Source organism: Camelina sativa, chromosome 8 (assembly GCF_000633955.1).
Source record: "Camelina sativa cultivar DH55 chromosome 8, Cs, whole genome shotgun sequence".
Classification (NCBI taxonomy): Eukaryota; Viridiplantae; Streptophyta; class Magnoliopsida; order Brassicales; family Brassicaceae; genus Camelina; species Camelina sativa.
This window is the reverse complement of record NC_025692.1, coordinates 25586045-25607064: the sequence shown is the minus strand read 5'-3', so window position 1 is coordinate 25607064 and position 21020 is coordinate 25586045. Positions and strand designations below refer to the sequence as shown.

The 21020-nt window shown below is 38.1% G+C and overlaps 7 protein-coding genes across 7 annotated transcripts in view; 1 reads left to right on the top strand and 6 right to left on the bottom strand.

Moving 5' to 3' along the window:
* On the bottom strand, positions 26-2956 carry LOC104708619 (histone-lysine N-methyltransferase, H3 lysine-9 specific SUVH1). The gene is made up of 2 exons (XM_010425212.2): positions 406-2956; positions 26-329 (listed from the first exon to the last, which is right to left on the bottom strand). Exon 1 carries the CDS (start codon positions 2477-2479, stop codon positions 467-469), a length of 2013 nt encoding a protein of 670 aa, XP_010423514.1. The 5' UTR covers positions 2480-2956; the 3' UTR covers positions 26-329; positions 406-466.
* LOC104708618 (nicotianamine synthase 1) lies at positions 3477-4796 on the bottom strand. Its single transcript, XM_010425211.2, has one exon. The coding sequence runs from the start codon at positions 4704-4706 to the stop codon at positions 3741-3743; it is 966 nt and encodes a 321-aa protein (XP_010423513.1). The 5' UTR covers positions 4707-4796; the 3' UTR covers positions 3477-3740.
* On the top strand, positions 7582-9631 carry LOC104708617 (probable pectinesterase/pectinesterase inhibitor 46). Its single transcript, XM_010425210.1, has 2 exons — positions 7582-8659; positions 8757-9631. Exons 1-2 carry the CDS (start codon positions 7636-7638, stop codon positions 9434-9436), a joined length of 1704 nt encoding a protein of 567 aa, XP_010423512.1. The 5' UTR covers positions 7582-7635; the 3' UTR covers positions 9437-9631.
* Positions 9849-13078, bottom strand: LOC104708616 (probable pectinesterase/pectinesterase inhibitor 47). Its single transcript, XM_010425209.2, has 4 exons — positions 12169-13078; positions 10797-11154; positions 10525-10716; positions 9849-10428 (listed from the first exon to the last, which is right to left on the bottom strand). The coding sequence occupies exons 1-4, from the start codon at positions 12988-12990 to the stop codon at positions 9920-9922; spliced, it is 1881 nt and encodes a 626-aa protein (XP_010423511.1). The 5' UTR covers positions 12991-13078; the 3' UTR covers positions 9849-9919.
* LOC104708615 (type I inositol polyphosphate 5-phosphatase 10) lies at positions 14305-17210 on the bottom strand. The gene is made up of 8 exons (XM_010425208.2): positions 16797-17210; positions 16588-16675; positions 16348-16452; positions 15691-16267; positions 15408-15601; positions 15136-15244; positions 14881-15032; positions 14305-14799 (listed from the first exon to the last, which is right to left on the bottom strand). The coding sequence occupies exons 1-8, from the start codon at positions 16822-16824 to the stop codon at positions 14649-14651; spliced, it is 1404 nt and encodes a 467-aa protein (XP_010423510.1). The 5' UTR covers positions 16825-17210; the 3' UTR covers positions 14305-14648.
* LOC104708614 (protein SAD1/UNC-84 domain protein 1-like) lies at positions 17720-20230 on the bottom strand. Its single transcript, XM_010425207.2, has 2 exons — positions 18908-20230; positions 17720-18260 (listed from the first exon to the last, which is right to left on the bottom strand). Exons 1-2 carry the CDS (start codon positions 19997-19999, stop codon positions 17940-17942), a joined length of 1413 nt encoding a protein of 470 aa, XP_010423509.1. The 5' UTR covers positions 20000-20230; the 3' UTR covers positions 17720-17939.
* The window catches only part of LOC104708611 (translocase of chloroplast 34, chloroplastic), a 7954-nt gene continuing 7300 nt past the window's right edge, over positions 20367-21020 (bottom strand). The window contains exons 7-9 of the mRNA XM_019228961.1: positions 20961-21020; positions 20720-20881; positions 20367-20618 (exon numbers count right to left, since the gene is read on the bottom strand). The exon at positions 20961-21020 is cut by the window's right edge and continues 1 nt beyond it. Coding sequence (XP_019084506.1) covers positions 20508-20618; positions 20720-20881; positions 20961-21020 — 333 coding nt within the window. The 3' untranslated portion in view covers positions 20367-20507. The remainder of the gene's footprint in view (positions 20619-20719; positions 20882-20960) is intronic.

Below are 21020 nucleotides of genomic sequence, written 5' to 3'. Positions count from 1 at the left end.
TGACAAGAACCAATAAACTGAGATAAAACTGATTGACTTGTACCCTTTTATCACATTCATATAATCTTTAATCAAAAAAGGATAAGAGTTTTCCAGAGATTTGTCCTTCAACCGATTTGAACACTAATCTAATAATAAGATTACATGAGAAAAAACATAAGGTGCCCATTATCCACAATCCGAGAAATAGATAAGGTTTTTGCTAGAGCAGCAGTAAAATTACTTCACAGCTTGCGTCTTATACTGTTGAAGTGAAGATCAAAGAGACTTAAAACTCTAGTTGCCACCAAAAAGCACTCGATTCCACCGATCAGAACTCAACACTCCAGCTGCCAGATAAACGAATTTAGAGACGCTACTTCTCAGATTCAGTAGATAAATACCAAATGGGACAGAGATACAAACCTTTTGCAACCAAAAACATCCGACTCCAGTTGTTCACCATATATCGTTTTTCTAGCCATCATCATCCAAATGAGCCACGGCAATACTCTGATCCACAAAAGCATTTCCTTTTGCCATATAAAGGATTGCCATTTTGAGTCCCACTTGGTCTAGAGATTCCATAGTCGTAAGTTAACTCAGTCAGTGGAGGGATGTGAGATATGGCAAAGAAGGCGACATGCACGAAGAGTTGACTGTTATTTTCATAAGTAACTGGCTGCCAGAAAACATTAGGGGAGCAACTGTGATTCATGAATCGGGCAACGTTGCCAACATTCTTAGCACTGATTATCATTGGCAGCGGCATTTCAGATTCTTCAGACATCTCTTCAGAAGCATCTTCATCGGCTAAGACAGGCTCATAGTTCCACTTGAAAGGGTTATAGACACGGGTTGTATCAAAGGTATAATCATCATCAGCCATAGTTTGCTGCACCTTCGATTTGTCTTTGGCCTCACCTGCATATATACATATAAACGAACCAGCACGAATAGCATCCCATGAGCGCAATCCCCATCCTCTATTCTCTGTCTTGAAAACTTCCAGCCTCACTTTTATTCCCATTTGAGTCACCTTGTTTTTGCAAGTCGAGCATGGGCAAGATGGACTGCATTCATATATCATAGGCTTGCGGCTAATTAGAACTCCATTACCAGTGTAGGGGAAATCACCTCCATTTTTCCTTATGCAGTGACAGTCCAAGTTCCCTGGCTTGCATGAGTTGGCACAATCACAGCCAAAAGAAGGCTGTGTTAGCTTAAACGACTCCGAGTAACTCACTGTTTTCGAGTAGGTGAAATAAGCAGGCCCATTATCGGTATCAACTTCATTCATAAGCGAAACAGGTATACCTTCGATCCCACCAGTGATATCGGGAAGAATGAGTCCTTGCCTTGAAGGCACACCCCCCTTCCATTTCTGGATTGCAGTCCATGTAGCAAACGCAGGAGGTTGACCAGGAGCTCTCACTAATTTATACTTGAAGGTGTTGTGACCAGATTTTCCTTTCTCTACCCATGACTCTTTGATCTCATAGAGTCCGTCATAAATATAGATCTTAGCATTGTGAGAAGCCTCTTTCAAGCCCCTTATTACCCTAACTGCACTATTTCTACGCAAGCTCTTCTCCAAGGCAAGATTACCCCTTTCAAGCTTTTGGTCAGATGACTGCTTATCTTTATCAGCATTACCACCCTGACCAGTATAGATCAGAACATCGGGATTACCTTCGTCATTATCATAATATCCAGATGACACAATGCTAGTGGCGATAGGTTCTTCTTCCGTTTCACCCTTAACAACCAAATAGTCAATCCCAGCCATTGATGGAGAATGTAAACCCACCAAACACATCTCAAACCTGAAGAAGAATATATCCCCAATCTCGACACCAGGGACAATACCAGGTCTTTTCTTGGTGTTCGTCCGGACCCCACTGCTCATACAGATAGATCCTGACTTCAAATCACCCCGTTTGATAATACCGCTAACAGCTTCCTTGGCGTCCTCCAGTTGTGAAAACCTTCTTCTTAATGCATCAAACCGCATAAGAGCACTCACCACCAAATCCCTATTTCCATTCTCTCTATCAGAGATGCTAATCCCACTCTCGAAATTCGGATTTGCAATTGCACGCTTCTTAGGGATCTTTCTTTTCACGGTCAACCCCTCAAGGTCCTGTTCCGTGTTGCCATTAGACGTATCAGGAGATCTGAAAGACCTGAGAGGAGTAACCATGGAAGGCTCAGATACATTCCGAGGAGGAGGCTGCTGATAGACAGGTGGATTCTGAGGCTGCTGATGCAGTGGATACTGAGCTTGATTAAGATCTGGTGTATGCTGATTCGTTTGAGAAGAAGAAGAAGAAGTAAACGGATAAAAAGATGAGAAGCCAGGTGGAAATGGTCCAAAAGGAGGTGCACACACAAAGGGCGGAGCTTGATTTCCACTGGGGAAAACAGGTCTTAGAGTACGCAATGGTTTGATATCCAACACTCTCGTCTTATCAGTGTAGTTACCAGCATTCCCATCCATGGTTTCTAAATCAAAATCCGATCTTTCTATTCCAAATCCCCTAAAAGCTACTATAGAAGAAGATCTGGGTAACCTAAAAATTCCAACTTTTTTCAAACCTAACTACGAATCAGAGATCCTCAAAGCCGAATTACACGCATGCACAGAGATGCCCACACCACCGCAGATTCAGAGATTATAATAACAACAACCAATGGATGTTTGTTGACATTAAAGCAGTAACCCCCAAATTAAAAATAAAAATAAAATAAAGCTTAAAACTTTCACCGAGAAACCTGAAAAATGCTGCTTTTTGGATAGATTGATCACACACCCTCTTCGAGCTGGCTGGCGAAATTAGGGTTTCCAAAAAAGAGAGAGACAGAGAATGAGAGGGAAACAAGGAAATAGCGAAATTTTATGCCCAAGTTAGGGAAATTTTTCATTAATTTTTTGGTATGTGTGTGTGTAACTGTTAGAGAGAGTCGCTTTGGATTAGCCGTTGGATCTAAATCAATTGAATCGTTTACCGTACAAAGATCTAGTATGACTTGATAACCTGCGTAACAGGTTTTTTTGTCTCTGTTTCGATTTCGTCATGTTTTATTCCGTCAGTCTGTGATGTAATGACTTTTTTCCCCGGTTGCCGGTTTAACCCGTGCGTAAGATGCTGTCGTGTTCCTTACCTTTTTTTTAAGTTTATCGTTCCACTCCATAACTCTTGATTTCTCATAATATTTGCCTAAACATTTATTTATTAAAATTAGGTCCAGATATGTTTCATTGCATAGTCTATAATTTGAATAGGCTTGCTCAGTAACCAAGTTGAACTGACTTCATATTATTCCGAATTGAATTCATTAAGATATATTAGGAAAAATACTCTGTTTCCATAAAAAAAATTATTTCATGGACAAATTTATTAAATAAATTTCTTAATTTGTTTGACGTGAAATATATTAATGTCATCACAATTAGTTTCCTTTTTCCGTTGCGATTAACATAAATCACATACATATAAGACCGAAGTCTCAAAATATGTTTTTATTTATTTCAATCTTTATTGATAAAAAAACAACAAACAACAGGTTCTGTATCTTCGTTGTGAAGCGAAAGATCAAAGAACTCAAAAGTCACAAACTTATACTTAATAAAGTAGGTACACGCATCACAAACACACACTGACACGTACAAGACATGAAATGAAAAGAGCAGTTATTAATATGAGACAAAAACATTAACACAATCTTAAGAAAAAGACATGTGTTAGTTCGTTATTTGTTTACTCGATGGCACTAAACTCCTCGATCATATTCTTCTTCTTACCACGGTTGTTCATGATCGCGTGAACCTTGGAGCAGTTACATGGCATAAACATGCAGCCACGAGTACCATTAACCATGGTCGTGCTCGAACCGCCGAGCTTGCGTGCGATCACAACCGAGTTAACCACGTCGTCGGTTGGATGGTAGATTGTCAATAGCTGAAAGCCTTTGAGATCAGAAGAGTCAACGATGGGGTATAAGAAAGCTCTAAGAGCATGGGCACTCCTTAGCATAAGGACAGCTCCAGGAGCCATGTGTTTCTCCAAGTGCTCGATGGCTTTGACCTTTGACTCTTTGTCCATCCCAACAAGAGCCGCCAAGAACACGACGTCGTACTCGTCAAGTCCTTCCGTAGCGTTTAGTACGTCTGTTGTGTGGAAGATCATGCGTTTTGAGAGGTCCGGGTCACGAGATACGAGGCTTGAAGCGAGCGTGTTTGCGTGTGAGTCGATGTCGAAGTTGTGGAACGTCGTGTTTGGAAGGTGAAACTTGGCCAAGACGATGGACGTGAGGGGCATCGGACCAGAACCCACGAAGGCGATCTTGCTGGGGACATGGCTTGAGTGTTGACTCAGGAGATCGAACTCAAGCTTGCCTAGCTTGAGGTAGTTGTTGTAGTAAGGAAAGGTGTGTAAATGGTCAAGTGGGTTTTGGTCTTCTTGTAAAGATCCCAAAATTGTGGAGAAGTGTTGCTCTAAATAACCTTCGGCTTCACCACAAAGCTTGATGAGGTTAGATCTCATGTCTTTGACTTCTTCAGATAAATTTGTGACATCGATGTTTGTATCCGTGGGTAAGCACGTGGACACGAGTTGTCCAAACAAGGTGTCGACATTTTTGGAAGGTTTTAAGCTCTCGAGCTTTGAGATTTGGTCGTATAAGTCGATGATTTGCTTCACAACGAGATTGTTTTGGCAAGCCATGTCGACACTATGAGGTTATTTTTTAGGAGAGATGATAAGTAATTGGATTTCTTAAATAATTTTTTAGACTTTGAGAAATCTTGTGTTGTGGCTTTAACCCTCGCAAAGGGTCGTTATTTATTGGCACTCGTGGGGTCAATTCTTGGCTGATATTATTATCTATCAATGATTCGATTCATATACGTTATAATTATTATGTGGTCGATCTTGTTGATAATATTGAAAGAATTTCAAATTAAGATTAGAAAATCATCTCTATACACATAATTCTATTTAAATTTAATACTTGGTTTAGGCGTATAAGACAAATAGTAAGACAACTCACAGAAATGTATATATATTATATGGTTAAAAAAGGACTTTTTATCCATTTTAAAATAAGCATGCATCTGCATTAGATATAACTTATATAATCAGGTGATTAACTGAGTAATTTATCCGTATCTGTCATAATATTTTGCAAAATTAAAAGATGCGGCAGTGACCATTCAAAGCTAAAGGCTTTACCCACATGGCATGACCCACAACTTCAACAACCATATTTGTCAATGTTCATTATAGACATGCAGCATACAATTTTCAAAATTTTAAGTGCTAAGGTTGGAAATTATTTTCTTAATTTTTGCGCAATTTTGAAATCCTACAAACAAAAGTATACAGTTGACACGTATATGTGTTATGAAAATATATGTTATTAGGGATTCTACTTCATGACACGATTTTGATACGATATACTGATTTGGACACCTAAAAGAATGATTGATTTGTCAAAATTCAACACTAGAGTGTAAAAATTGCATAAATTATGTATGAAAACGTAAATATTATTTGCATTGTCAGTTTGTTACACCGTATGAACGGAACAAATATAGGAACTATTTGAGGATTATACGACTGTCTTTATACTTGTTTGTATAATTGTATGTTTGATTTTTAATATTATATCAATCATTTATATAACGAGATAACGTATTGTATAGTTGGTACGTAAAATGGTAATTAAGTAAGGCATGACTCAGAACATTGATATAAGTCACAACGAAAACGTATCATATTTAAAATATGATATTTATAAGAAATATGATCTAGTTGGATATCATATTATATAACGTTGAATTAAAAACACTAGTCAAATATTAGATGCCGTTCACTCCCATGGTTGGTTCGTTGGTATAACCGTATAAGCGCGCGGGACAATATATGGGTGGAATTAGATAACTCAGTCGGGTTCCACGCTTCCAGTATATTTAAACCTCAATTCAGAACTAGAGTGGGATATATTCATAACCCATATCATCAGTTCTACAAATATAATTGAATGGAAGATACTTGGAATATGTTTTAATGCTGAATTACTTTGAACTAAATATAAACAGGACAAAACTCTTTTGGAACTGAAATAAATCAGTTGATGTTAAAGTTACATATACATGATTTATAATTGATATTAGTGTCTCTTGCTTAAAACGAATGGCCAATTTCACGTCCTTCTCAACGTACGTTGGCTTATACATGATCCTAAAATACAAAAATGCGATTTTGTTTTCAGACTTCAAATCATTCGGACTACAGTAAAACTTTTTCATGATCGTGATTGTTTCGTTTGCTTTTGTTTTTCTGTTTAAGTATGATTATTTAGTTTGCAATTGTTCACAGTCTACAGATGTTTTTGCTTTGCATTTGTTTATTTATTTGCAAGTAAATTCCCCTCCCACTCTTTTCACTCTTTTTCCAACAATTTATAGATTTTATTGTAATTTTCACAAATATAAGTACTATTAATTTGTTAAAAAGTTATATACATATGAAGGTAATTTGTTGACTAACAAGACAACATCTATCATTTAGATGTTAGCTTAAATTCATATTTAGACAACCATACATGCTTGTCTATTTATAGCAATCTCAAGACCCATAAAACAACAAAAAGCCCAAAATAAATGGGAGTGTCATAATGTTTTAAACTTATAATTCGTTGTATATAAAAAAAGTGGTCAACAGACCAAAGATTTGCATCCACTAATCAAAGCGTCTACCAACATGTCAATGTATAAAATACAAAAAGTATTTTTCAATTCCAAAAATGATGTTTTCCCCATAATATTTTACAAATACGAAGTTTTTACATTGTATACCATTTTCTGTAGATTTGAGATAACATTCATAACATTGCATACTAATTTAGTACTACATCAATTAGCTATACCATGAAATGATGGAAATCGAAATCAAATAAAACTTATATGGGGACTGGTCATAATTGGGATATAGAGCAACAACGAGATGAATGCATTAAAATTCAAATTGTCGTTCCAATATGCATGTTCAGATTTTTTTTTTGATTGGGTCTGTCTGCTGGAAGAAAAAATCTCACAAAAAAATAGATTGTGCTCTTCACTACTTTCTTATAAATTTTCTTTTTATATATTGAGAGAAAATACAATAAGTGGACATACATATATGATTTGGATCCCACCTACGGATGAATATATAATATATAATACAAATTCATTGTGGTGAAGATCTCAACTAAATGTATCATTATGAATGAAGAGTATGTATGTATAAAATAAAATAAAAGGGAATCTTACAAACCAAATTGTAGGTATCTAAAAAAAATCCAAACAAAAAATAAACAAGTTTCTATAAACAAAAACCAGCAAAGATTCTAAATTTCTAACATAATAGAAAAGACATGAGAAGCACTCGCAATGTTCACAGCATAACAATCAAACGATTCATCTTAGTGCCTCCCACGCAAAAGTATATATTTGTGCCGCGTAAAACCAATTTTATTCCAATTAAATATATAAATCAACGACTCTATATATTTTCTATGCTAAGAGAAAACAAAAGTAATTACTCAAAACATTTTGATAATTCAAACAACAATCAAATATCAGAGGCCTAATAGGAGGAAATTACCAAAATGTCCTCCTACGGCAAACTCGATGAGCATGAGCAAGCCATACTTGAGGCAAGTCGGAGGACAAGAAAGAGAATAGCCATCATCGCTATATCTTCCATTGTTCTCGTCTGCATTGTCGTCGGAGCCGTCGTTGGAACCGCAGCTAACGGTAGCAGCAAGAAACCGTCGACGGAGGGTAACGGAAAGCCAATCTCCGCCTCGATCAAAGCCGTGTGCGACGTGACATTGCACAAAGAAAAATGTCTTGAGACCATTGGATCGGCTCCAAACGGGAGCCGATTAAACCCGGAGGAGCTCTTCAAATACGCCGTCAAGGTTACCGTCACGGAGCTCTCGAACGTCCTCACCGGATTCTCCAACAGCGAACACATGGATAACGCCACGTCAGCAGCAATGGGAACTTGCGTGGAGGTTCTCGGGCTGGCCGTTGACCAGCTCAACGATACGATGACGTCAATCAAGGACAAAACGAAGAACGTTGACGATCTCAGGACGTGGCTTAGCTCCGTTGGAACGTACCAAGAAACGTGTATGGAAGCATTAGTGGAAGCGAACAAACCGAGTTCGATAACTTTCGGAGAAACTCATTTGAAAAACTCTACGGAGATGACTAGCAATGCGTTAGCGATCATAACGTGGCTAGGAAAGATCGCTGACACCGTTAACCTGAGACGACGTCGTTTGATGGCGAGTGGCGAGGCCAAAGTCGTTGCTTCTGACTTGCCAATGATGATGGGTCGGGGACTTTTGGAGAGTGGTGATTTGAGGAAGAAAGCTAAGATCGTGGTGGCGAAAGACGGGTCGGGTAAGTATAGAACAATTGGTGAGGCTTTAGCGGAAGTGGAGGAGAAGAATGAGAAGCCTACGATTATATATGTGAAGAAAGGAGTTTATTTGGAGAACGTTAGGGTTGAGAAGAAGAAATGGAACGTTGTGATGGTTGGAGATGGACAAAGTAAGACTATTGTCTCTGCTGGACTCAACTTCATCGATGGAACCCCCACGTTCGAAACCGCCACATTTGGTAAGTACATATAATTAAGCATGTATTGACATAATGTGTGTGTTTAGTGGCTAATTTCATATGATCATTTATTTATTTATTTGTACTGTATTTATAGCTGTGTTTGGAAAGGGGTTCATGGCTAGGGACATGGCCTTCGTCAACACAGCTGGTCCAGCCAAGCATCAAGCCGTGGCTCTAATGGTAAGCGCAGACTTATCCGTGTTCTACAAGTGCACCATGGACGCTTTCCAAGACACGATGTACGCTCATGCACAGCGTCAGTTTTACCGTGATTGTGTCATCTTCGGGACCGTTGATTTTATATTTGGAAACGCTGCGGTTGTGTATCAAAATTGCCAGATCTTGCCTCGTCGCCCTATGGAAGGCCAGCAGATTACGATAACCGCTCAGGGTCGGAAGGATCCGAACCAAAACACAGGGATTTCTATCCACAATTGTACCATCAAGCCTTTGGATAACCTAAAAGATATCCAAACGTTCCTAGGCCGGCCTTGGAAGGATTTCTCTACAACGGTGATCATGAAGTCGTTCATGGACGGGTTTATCAATCCTAAAGGGTGGTTACCGTGGGTAGGAGATACCGCACCAGACACTATCTTCTACGCCGAGCACTTAAATTTCGGACCAGGAGCCTCGACCAAGAACCGGGTTACGTGGAGAGGCTTGAAGACGTCTTTAACAAAGAAGGAAGCAAATAAGTTTACGGTGAAACCTTTTATAGACGGCAATAACTGGTTGCCCGCTACTAAAATTCCATTCAAATCTGATTTTTGATACTTTTTGCTGGAAAAGACTGGTCTGAAAATTAATGGCTAGTCGTTCTCTGATTTGTTTTATAACGAACAATACAATATTCCCTTCTAATTTATTTTCGTGTATTGTCTGTTTTTCAAAGGTTATGAATTTGTTTCTATTCATATAATTTTCGAGCTTTCTTTTCCTATACGAAAACCATATACAAATTATCTATGCGTCAACTTATATATACACTTAAGTACGTTCCTGTTTAATTTCTACAAAAAAAAAGTAAACTTGAAAGCTGATATTAGATAATAGTTTACTTTTTCACTGATATCAAATAAATAGTACTTTTAATAAACATCGATATAGTACCCCCTAATACACGAACCATTCAATCCTTTATTACTTGCAAGTAACTACTTCCAAATTCAGATTTCGAACAACAAAAATGAATAAATTTTTTATTGCATTTTAATGAGGCAAGACCAATTGTCTATATAATATAGTATGAAAATTTCATTCGGTGTGAAGCAAACCGCCGTAGAATGGAATGTCGGTCTGAGGCAACCAAGTGTCTCCCAACGTGAAATTATATACGGTAAAGTTCATGGCTTCTGCCAAGTTCAACAGGCTATATCCTGACCACTGGACCCTTTTACTTGTATTAGCCCCCGGTCCAAAGTTGTCATATTCACCGTATGAGATTGTGTCTAGCCCGGTTGTACCATTCCATTCTAGCCACCCAACGGGTTGGATAACATCGCTGATGTATGATTGTATGTAGACCGTCCTTGAGTAAGGCTTCCATGGCCGCCCAAGGAATGTCATGGTCGAGCTGGGGTCAGCCGCGAGGTCCGGGGCAGCTCCAATAGTACAATTAATGATGGAGATTCCAGTTTTCTGGTTTGGGTCGGTTCTTCCATGGGCTGTCACCGCATTTTTCTGATTTGCCATCGGTTTTCTGGCATATATGTTGCAGTTTTGAAATATCGCAGCTGCATTTCCGAATATAAAATCTATGGTCCCTGTAACAAAAAAATATTATATTATAACCTCAAAATATATATACTTGCTTTAACTTGTGGTTTTAGTTTATAGTTGAGGATGATGATATCTCCTACCATATATATCGCATTCACGATAGAACTGTCTTAAAGAATGAACGTAAAGCGTATCTTGGTAGCCTTCGAAACTACATCGATAAAATGTTGATCCATCCGCATTGTTTCTTACGGCTACGGCCTGGTGTTTCTGTGGTCCAGCTGTGTTTCGGAATGTCACATCAACTGCAACAAAACGGTCTCCAACCACCGCTGCAAACGCCAAAAAAAAAAGTTATTGTCTAGATCTTAAGAAATATTTAGGAGTTGTTCAAAAAAAAAAAAATACTTACTAAAGGTCGAAGAATTATAAGTAGTCCAACCATCAATAAAACTGTGGTTTCCAGATATTATGGTTTTATTAATTCCATCTCCAATAAGCATTATGTTCCTTTTCTTATTTGAAATGACAACATATTCTTCGTAAAGACCTGCCCTTGCATAGATTACGAAGTAGCCTTGCTCCGGGAATGTGTGGTTAGGTGCGGCAGCGACGGCCTCAGATATGGTGGGGTAGTTATCAGTTTCATATGGACCGACAGTTACTGCTTCCCTTACGAGGATCGAGCCACCGCTCGTCTCACCTAGCTCACCTAAATTTCTGTTAGCTTTCCGACAATCCTTGCTCTTGTCGCATGTTTTGCGTAAAACCTACAAATTAATTAGTTACATAATCATTAGTTTTACATACTTATTATAATAGTATACTTTAAAAGTGATAAATGTACATAAGAGAATCCATGTGAGTTTATTGATTGGTCCGGAAGAGTTCATGTGGACCCATGTGATTTTATTCGATATCTATCTTTCGTTTTTCTTAAAGTTTCATACAGTTAATGTTTTTAATTTGAAAGTTGAAAGTCAAAACTCAAAACGCTTTTCGTATTCACAGCTTCGTTGACTCTAGTATATATGTGACTAGGCTATCTGGCCATGTGCCATTTTCGAGTGTCTAAAGTACGTAAACTCCGAACTTTGTAAACTGCATGTTCTGATTTAGGCTTAATGAAACAAATATCTATGCATGATTTGGTTCCTAAAATATAATTACTATTTATATAACATACTGTGGTCCGATAAATTTATATCCGTCCCCAATTAAAAATTTTAGAGTAAATTATTGAATCTATAAAATAAAAAGAAAATACATAATAAATTTTATGTACAGTAAGTTATATGTACGTATACCAATGCAGCACTTTTTTTATTGTCTCTAAACAAGAAAATATCACAAAGTATTTTCTTCAACATTTTTAAATTTTATTTTATAAAATGAGTAAATCTCATGTCATTTTTTTTTTCTAGCTCTTTTATGTTTAATATCATAAAAATGTATAATGCAAAATGTTTATATTTTGAAATACTCTTAACCATAGTGAATTTTAAAGTATTTCCACATCCGATTTCATTAGGTCTTTAAACCCAATTCAATATAATAATGTCGAAGAATATTAAAACCCCCGCTAACGTTTTCAAAACAATACTATAGGCTTTTATATATGTACTGATGTACTTAGGAGTTTTTTAAAAATATTTTTAAACATTCCGACATGATCTACTGTCTAGGCTTTTTTTTTTTCCTTTTTTTTTTTTTTCATGTCCTAGTTTTTAAGTTACTTATAAACATACGAAGACAAAACAAGAAGTAAAGTTTAACGAAATTACCTTAATCAAAGTCTCGAGCGGTTCACGAACTGCATTGTTACCACCACCAAAGATTTTCCCCTTGGACCCTTTATACCTCTTCAAATTACGGTTAAGCGCGTGACTCACAAGCCCCAACGACACACTATAGAGCCGCGTGAGATTCCCCAACGGCGTTCCAATCGCCGCCGCAAACCCACTCTTAGCATCCACAAGACCGTCGAGGCACGTTTCCTGGTTAGTCACGACACCACCGAGAAGGCTCGTGACACGATCAACGAGCGCTGCTGTCATCACCTCCGCCGCTTTCAGCTCTTCCGAAACCGTCTCAAGGTAATCAACGCTAAGCTGTGCTAGCTCCCCGCAATCAGCCACCGCACTTACTTCTTCAGCCGTAGACGCGCCGGGATCATCCTTTACGCGTTCGGAAAAGCGGTTGATGACTTTGGAGAGGCGACGAGCTTGTTTGAGGCATTGCTTCATTGTGAACTTTCCGTAGTTGTAAGGATCAGACGGTGAGGATTTAAAGGCTGAGAGGATCGTGCGGCAGAGCTTCGGGTACGGAGTGGATTTGCAAGCGATGTTTGGCGACTGTGACGGAGGCGGTCTAGGAGGCTGTGTTGGAGTTTGTGAAGGAGACTGTGTTGGAGTTTGTGATTGAGGCTGTGTTGGTGGCTGTGTTGGAGGTTGTGACGGTGGCTGTGACGGAGGTTTTGTTGGAGACTGTGAAGGAGGCTGTGACGGAGACTGTGACGGAGGCTGTGTCGGTGAGACTAGCAAAGTCCATGACAGACAGAGAAGAGCCAAGAACAAGAGAGATGAAGAGAAGTGTTGAGTTTGCATCTTTTTTTTTTCTTTTTTCTTTTAAGTGTTTTGTGTCCTTCTTTGTTATCTACTAAGAGCTTGTCCTATTTCATGTATATATGCATGGTAGGGGAGATATATAGGTATATGCATAAACATTTATAATGCATGGCTTGAGAGAGAAACTTCTGAATAATGTAATGCATGTTGCCTTGTTTAGGAATTATTAGTCAGAGAAAATATTATACACAATTTATATATATATAACTATATAAGGGCCACGTATATATCATTTCATTTTGATCAAATAATAGAAAATGTTAGATGCTTTTCTTAATAAGTTACCGTAAGATCCAATGGAGTGCCAGGTGGTCGAGTGGTACATTGACCAACAAATATGGATATTAATATATGACATAGTTCAAATTTCGATACAGGATGGTGATTATTTTAATAACTCTAGAAGTCGAACCTACGTTCATTGCAACTTTATAGTTGAGAGCGAGTTCTTCAAAAAAATATATGAGTTTTAGCTAGTTTACAGAAAGATTGTACATATATCAATGTTTAATTACCCATAAGTCATATATAACAATTATAAACATTTGCAAACTAAGGCTAATCAAAGACAAAATTATTCAACTATTTTTAAGATTCTAACATATCCTCTTCCTAAACAGTTAGAATTCTATTTTGGATCAGAATATCATATATATATATATATATATATAAATAGCAAGCTATAAGTTAATACGTGATTTCGAATAAACTAACAAAAATCGAAACCAATGATAATGTCTATAATTCACAAACCAAATACGTAATGATTAATTAGAATGAAGTTAAAATGAATACATGTGAGATGTTGCGGAACTTTGGGGCGAAGACAAGACCCGTTTGTAAGTTTTTTTTGAAATCGTTAAATCATCACTTTGTTTGTTACACTTACAAGTTAGGCTCCAGTTAAGTATACTCTTTCCTAACGTTGGTTGGTTGCCAAGACTGATTTTATATTTTAGATAAAACCAACGTGAAAAGTCAAATTGCCTCAATAGGTAGATAGAATATCTATATATATATATATATATATATCTAAAATTTTGACAACCGAAATTGAATTTCAAAGATACGATTGTTTGATATCTTGTGGATTTGTAATATAATCTACGACTAATACTCAATCTTAAAATACAAGTCAAAGGGTATTAACTTCCGGATACATGTCTATGCTAATATACACACAATCATATCTTAATCATGGGATATACAGTCAATTTGCACATAACCTTAGTTGCTTTGGAAAAAAAATAAAATCAAACGTTATTATTGAAAAACCAATACATATTCGGATCATAATTCATAATATAGAGCATATGCATTTGTAAGGAATAATTCATATATTACCAAAATACAACATTTTTTAGTTGGCAAATTTGTCAAAACAAATTTAAGAGCTGGATGATTTTTGTGATGTTGGCAACGGCAACTTAGCATTCTCATACAAACCGGAAGACTTGCCGAGTTTTTTGGTTTGGTCGGCCAATATTACCATAACGAACAAAAATAGGTCTCGTGCGTGTTCACCTTTTTCACAACATAACGTAAATATAAATACTCTCGCGTACTCCAAAGGTCCGCTAGTGGCCGTATCGTAATAATAACATCTACCAAGAGGGCTTTTACGCCTTTTCCTTAAATCATTGTCTTTTAGTTCCGGTTTTACCCTCGCAAACCTCAACGTCGACGACGAACACGGAGCAGACCGGCCGGTGATCGGAGAAACGTGACTCGCCGCGCACGTACGATAGCTGCCGGATTCCATCACCGTGCCAGAGAATCCTATCGCACCTGACGAAATAAAACGAGATAACCCGGTTTAGCTTAACCGACTCAAAACCAATCGAAATCAAAATCTGGTTAACTATATACCAGGCCGGAGTTCTTCGCTTATTCTTCTTCTCTTTAGTAGTGTCTCCTGCGTAAGCGTCTGAGTTATAAGAATACTTATAAGTTGGTGCGAAGAAGATTTTGCCTTCGTGCCATCCTTTGAACACTCGACCTGCGTCTCTTTCAATCTTGAGCTGTAATTAGTTTCAGAACCATAAACTGGTTTAGTCTTTTTGAGTTTGATCAACACTGATTATTTTTCTGATTTCTTGAGGGGAAAGGAACCGATTATGAAACCTGATCTTTGTTGAGAAGAGCGTCCCAAGCGTTTCTATCCAAGAGGGTCTTTGTTTCTGAGTAACTCAATGCTATTCTGTAGTTCAAGTCTCCAAGCCAGATGACCCGACTGAGAGTCAAATGCGATAAGAAAACCAAAGATTAGCAAAGACAAGAGAGGATACGTTCAGTTGAAGAGGATTGTTAAGAACATCAGACGTGAGATGAGACCTAAGTAACATATAAAGAACATTCTCATTAACAAATATGAGTTCCAAGTTCTTGAATCTTACTCGTGCTTAGTGATTCGATCAGGGACACGGGTAAAAGATGTTCTGCAGATTCTAGGGAAAGTTGTGTTCTTTAGAATCTCGATCACATCTGAGTTTCTGCGACGTTCGTCTCCTTCTCTCTCACCAGAAGCTAGATGACTGCAGATGAAGCAGAAGCTCGTCTTGTATAGCTGCAAACTCACAGCTATGCATCCCTATGATGAATAACGAAAAGAGAATATTAGAAGCAGAGCTTTTCTTCTTGTTTTGTTTTTGAAGTGTGAGAAGTTGTAAAGTACTGTACCTTGTTTCCTAAGCAACCCATGATTCCGCGGGTGACGCAGGAGATTCTGAGATGAGAAACGTGTTGAATAAGTTCCTTTCTCATCCACACAGTGAGGAATATTCCCACCATTTGCTTTGATGCCACTAAGCCATACTTCATCATCATCTGGTTGCTTACAAGAGAAGCAACTTTTCCTCCTCCTCCTTCTTCATCCTCGTCTTCATCATCATCGTCGTCATCATCATCTTCGTCATCCGATAGTACACCGGTTTGGTTAACTAGACCTTCAGGACATCTGAAACAAGATTCTCTCCCGTATTTTCTTACAATCTCTTCAGAGAAAGTGCTGCAGTTACAGATCTTCAGCTTTCTCCTGCAATCTGTTCTGAAACTCTCACTGATCTTCTTCAAAGAAGGTTTCGCAAAAAACATCGATCCAGCCCCAAAAGATGGAGTTTTTGGGCCAAGTCTTCCTCCAGAAGATGATGATGATTTGTTCAAGGATTGATTGATCATAGCTAACCACTTAGCAGCAGGCTCGTTGTCTCCAAGAACAAGAACATTTCCAGCATTCAATGGAACAATCTCCTGAAAACTATGAGAAAAAAAGATTAAATCGTTAACCACCAAAACATAGATCGATGAAGTACTCAAGAGATTTAGAAATGTTTGTACCCTAAAACGTATATATCAAATTCGCTGTGGACGTGAAGCAAAGCATCGAGATTAAGACCAGAGTGTGGAGATTTTCCTCCCACGTTCCATGTCGCCACAAAGACTCTTCATAAATTTACAAAACCCAAACATTATAAGTAAAAACAGAGTATCTCTGTTTCGAAGGATATAACAAATTATCACAGAACAAGTCAAGAATCTATCCAAAGGAATAAAAATAACACAGATGTATATACATACCTCAAGGATTGGTGTTGCTGAGTGGGCATTGAAGATCTGAAATTGTTTGAAGCTAACAGAGATTCAACTACTATCTCGGATTGAGACCCTGAAAAAGTCAATAACAGAGCCAAAAATTGCTGCAAAATATGAGACAGAGACGACAAAATTCTGAAAAGATAGATAGAGATAGACACACATGTAGATAATATATACACAGAGGGACATACTATTAAATATATAGAGTGGATCCGACATGTTTTGTTCGAAGAGTTAAAGCCACTTTCTCTGAGATGTTTCTCGTGGAATGAGAGAGAGAATTCAAGAGCTTTCTTCCTCAGGTTTTGGTCTTCGAACACTAAAGAATTAACAAACTATAGCACAAAGAAGCGTTCAAATGCAAAGGAAGCTTTTTTTTATTGTTTTTTTTACTTTTTATCTTATGCAATGCTTCGGTCTTCACTTGGTTTTTTCTTGTATTTTATATTCTTGAAAAGAAGAGATCTTTATCAGCTTAGGAAGCAAAGATAAGAAAGAATTAAAATAAGTTAAAGAATATATTCTGAAATCAAGAACACTGTTCCCTTCATTTGATACTTATATGCCCCTGTTGTTCCTTTGCTTTTTCATTATACAAATCTTCTTCTCTCTTTTCATCTTTTTTGTTCTTTCTATTATGTGGTGTATAGACCTTGGATTGTATTATCCTATATGAATCTATGATGCGTCCCTTTGACCGAACTTTGATTACTTCAATTGGAAAGTAACGTTTTTAGTGCACACGTATATATGCGTGTGGTATATGTATGTAGGGCCTAGAGTTCTCCAATAAAATCCACTTTAGTTTAGTATAATTTTGGTTTGACAATACAAATGAATTTCTAATTTGACGATTTCATATTAAAATTTAACTACTTTTCTGTATTATATTTTAAAAAGTTAATTGATTCGGTCATTTTTCTTTTGGACTTTGGTTATCATTTTCCGGATGGTTGAGACTTGAGAGATTAAAATGTAATTAAATTGGAATATGACATTGATGCATAGGTGTATATTCTGCATGAACAAAACCAAGTTGGAGTCATTCACTTATGAAAATGTTATTGTCATATCGAGTCTAGAAGATAGGTAAGATGCGTTTTAAAGATCAAAAAAATAAATTGGATTCCTTGTCACTATTGTCCAATTCATAAATTTTATGTAGTCTGCAACCAAAATAATCCAAAAGGTAAACACAAAGAGGAATCAAATCAAACAACTCTCTACTAGTAGTCTAATCACAGAATCTGATGCTATCTTTCTTTTTTTCATTCCAAAACATAGGCAACAAAAGATATGTGTGGATGAAGAAATGTTAAAACACAGAAGAGGTTTTATTCACTTGAAGAGTCCTGATCAAGACTGGTTTCCACAACAGAGACTGGGTCTGGTGCACTCCCATGAACCCTGAACCGGTAGATGCAAGTGTGCGAGTCGCTTCCGTGGTTGGAGGTGAAGTCTAGCCTGACAGTATCTACAAGACCAGAGTATGATGAGTCTAAGATGTTGAATGTCTGTGCATTCGACCTGTCTAGGTCGTAAGTGAACTCTGTTAGAAGTTGTATCTTCTCTTCGTCAACTGAGGATTCCTGTCCTTGCAGCCATCCTGATACTCGGCAACCTTTTGGAGCGCTCGATCTGTCGTAAGCTACACTCTGTTCATTTTCACAATGCATGAATCCATCAGATCAGTGTATGTATAATCCCCAAAATTAGACCCAACAATGATCACATATTGAAATTTAAGCAGTGGAAATATTCAGTATTGAGCTTCTATGTTTATCTTCCTTAATAATTTCACTCTGTTATTGTCACTGAAATAATCACAAACTACAAATAGCAAAGTCCCAGTAATTGCAAATAGAAACAGAAGATCCATGTATGCATACTATTGAACTCTTTGGCAAAGGTTACAGACCCTTTGATAGAGTGGCACTATACAATGAACTTTGAGAAAAGAATGCAAGAAAAAACAGGCAAAAGGTCCTAAAGAAACTCAAGGTAAGTGGCACACAGAGTATAGGAGACGTATAACAAGGCCTATTGGGTGAAGAAGAAACTTATTTAATAACCATAGTCCAACTCAGTGGATCTATTGCAGCTACCGGCCTAAACTAAACACCTCAAGCGTAAACCAGACAATTTCAGACAAAAAAAATACAGTCAGTTTTTTTACCAGGCATCTCAATATGAAACCATTCTACACAGACACTCATGTATGTGAGCTAATAAAGGTCGTAAGAGCACACAAGAAGAAAACTGAAACTGAGACAAAAATATTGTGCAGTGCAAGTATCATTACCTTAGCTACATGCTCCAATGTGAAAGCCTCTGGTACGATTGGTCCTCTCAGCCTGATTTGCACAAAGCCATTGCTACCTTTCAGAGCAAAACACTGACCAGGCTCCCCAAAACTCGGAGATAACATCTTAACAGAATTGGTATGAGCACGACGAATGCTTGTGGCAAACCAACTACTCGCTTTTCCAACAAGATACGGATCTGAATGCTGCATCACAAACGCACCACCAGAGGCCACCGCATAGTCTACTCGGCCAAGGCCATCAGCAGCATGTTTCTCAATCTCTTTCTCCATGATATCACGAGCATAAGCTCTCAATTCATCAATGCTAACATCACTAAAAGACGAATCATCGACATTACCCTTCTTCAGTTCCTCATAAATCCTCTGTAACTCATCTTTAGACACCCAAGGTTTGGCATTTACTTCATCTACTGACTTCTCTAGTGACTCGGTTCTAGATTCTATCTTCTTCAACTCACTCTGAAATGCAGAAGCTTTCCTCTCGATTTCTTGCTTCAGGGCTTTGGCTTCCCTCTCCATCTTCTTATCAAGTAATTCAACTTGAACCTGCATCGTACTCGTTGTGGCCTTTACAAGAGCATCTACTTCAGCAATTCGACTCTCCATTCCCGAAAACGCCATCTCCGTTTCAAAAGAAGTAATCGGATAGGACGGAGACGAAGCCTTGAGAATCATCTTCCTCGCCAACTGAATCAACCCAACGATAATCAAAAGCGCACCAAGCTGCTTCGCAAATATCCTCACCACTCTCTTCCATCCCAATTTCTCAGGCTTAGGAGTCGCGACCTTCCGCGTCCGGCGCTGCGTGGTTGTGGTATTAGTCCCCGTCGCGGCGGAACCAGACCTCCTCGTCACAGGACCCAAATCTTGGCCGTGAGATCGATCAAGGGTAGCCTCACCGCGGCTCAGATCTCTGCTGCTCGTACCACCGGCTTCGCCAACACCACCGTTCGCAAGCGATTCGCTTTGCGGGTAATCAAAGTTGGATTTTTTCTCTCCGGAAAGAATCGCCGTCCGTCTAGTCGCCGTCGCCGTGTCAGCGGTGATCGACACCGTCGATGCCGACATTTGATCTGGTTTGACTAAATCGCACCCCAAATCTTTTCGACAAATATCGAAATTAAAACCCTAGTTTCGTTTCACTACCGAGTTGGGCAAAATTCGAAAACTTTGTTTGAAATTGAGGAAGACTTTGGAAAAATTCGAAATCTTTTTGACAATTGCTCTCTCCGAAATTCTCAATTTCAAAAACTCTGAACCGTCTTCTCCGTTTGCCCAATTCTTCCTTTTTTAACGTCGTTTCTTCGTTCCTCTCTAATAAATATTTAATTTTTTACTTTTTCAATAGTATACTAGTTTTCAAAAATAACTGCAGCGGTTACTTTCTCATTAATTATGGAATTATCACTAAGAAGCTCTTTAATTACGATTTACGAGGTTGGAGAGAATAATTTAGATAAGAAAACTTCCCGACTGTTAAGATCTGTGAACCACATATTCTCAAGTTATCTTTTTAAACTACAGAACAATCTCTCTCAAGAGTCAAAGATAAACAAACAAAACTCGTGTCAACAACTCAAGACCTTCGACTTGCTAAACCGGAGTCTCTCAGCTCCCACGCCGGTTTCCTCTCTCTAGTAACATCGTACTTGATTGCTCGAACCAATGGTTTCATCACCAACAAGTACTGCAATTCAAAACATGATTCATAATAAAAAGATGTTATAGTCAAGAGTCCTTTAAGAAGTTATTCTGTGTTGTTTACTGAAATGGTTGAGAGGCGCTTACTTGGAATGCAAAGATTAAAGGAATCAGTCGTTTTCCTCTTTCGTTTGGGTTTGGCCCTTCGACCAGTTTCTTGTCAACGTGAATCGCCTTGTTGCCATTAAAAGAGATCTCTGTCATTGTGCTGACCAGATTGGGAATCCAAGAAGTACCGTCTGGAAGAATCTGTCACACGTTTGGAAAAATCTGATTTCAACATTGGTTCAACTACAACAGATAACATGGAAGAAACCCATCAACTCACCTTTTCATCGCTTTCATTCTTATGGCATCTTCCGCTGTTCTCAACAAGAATGACAGGAAT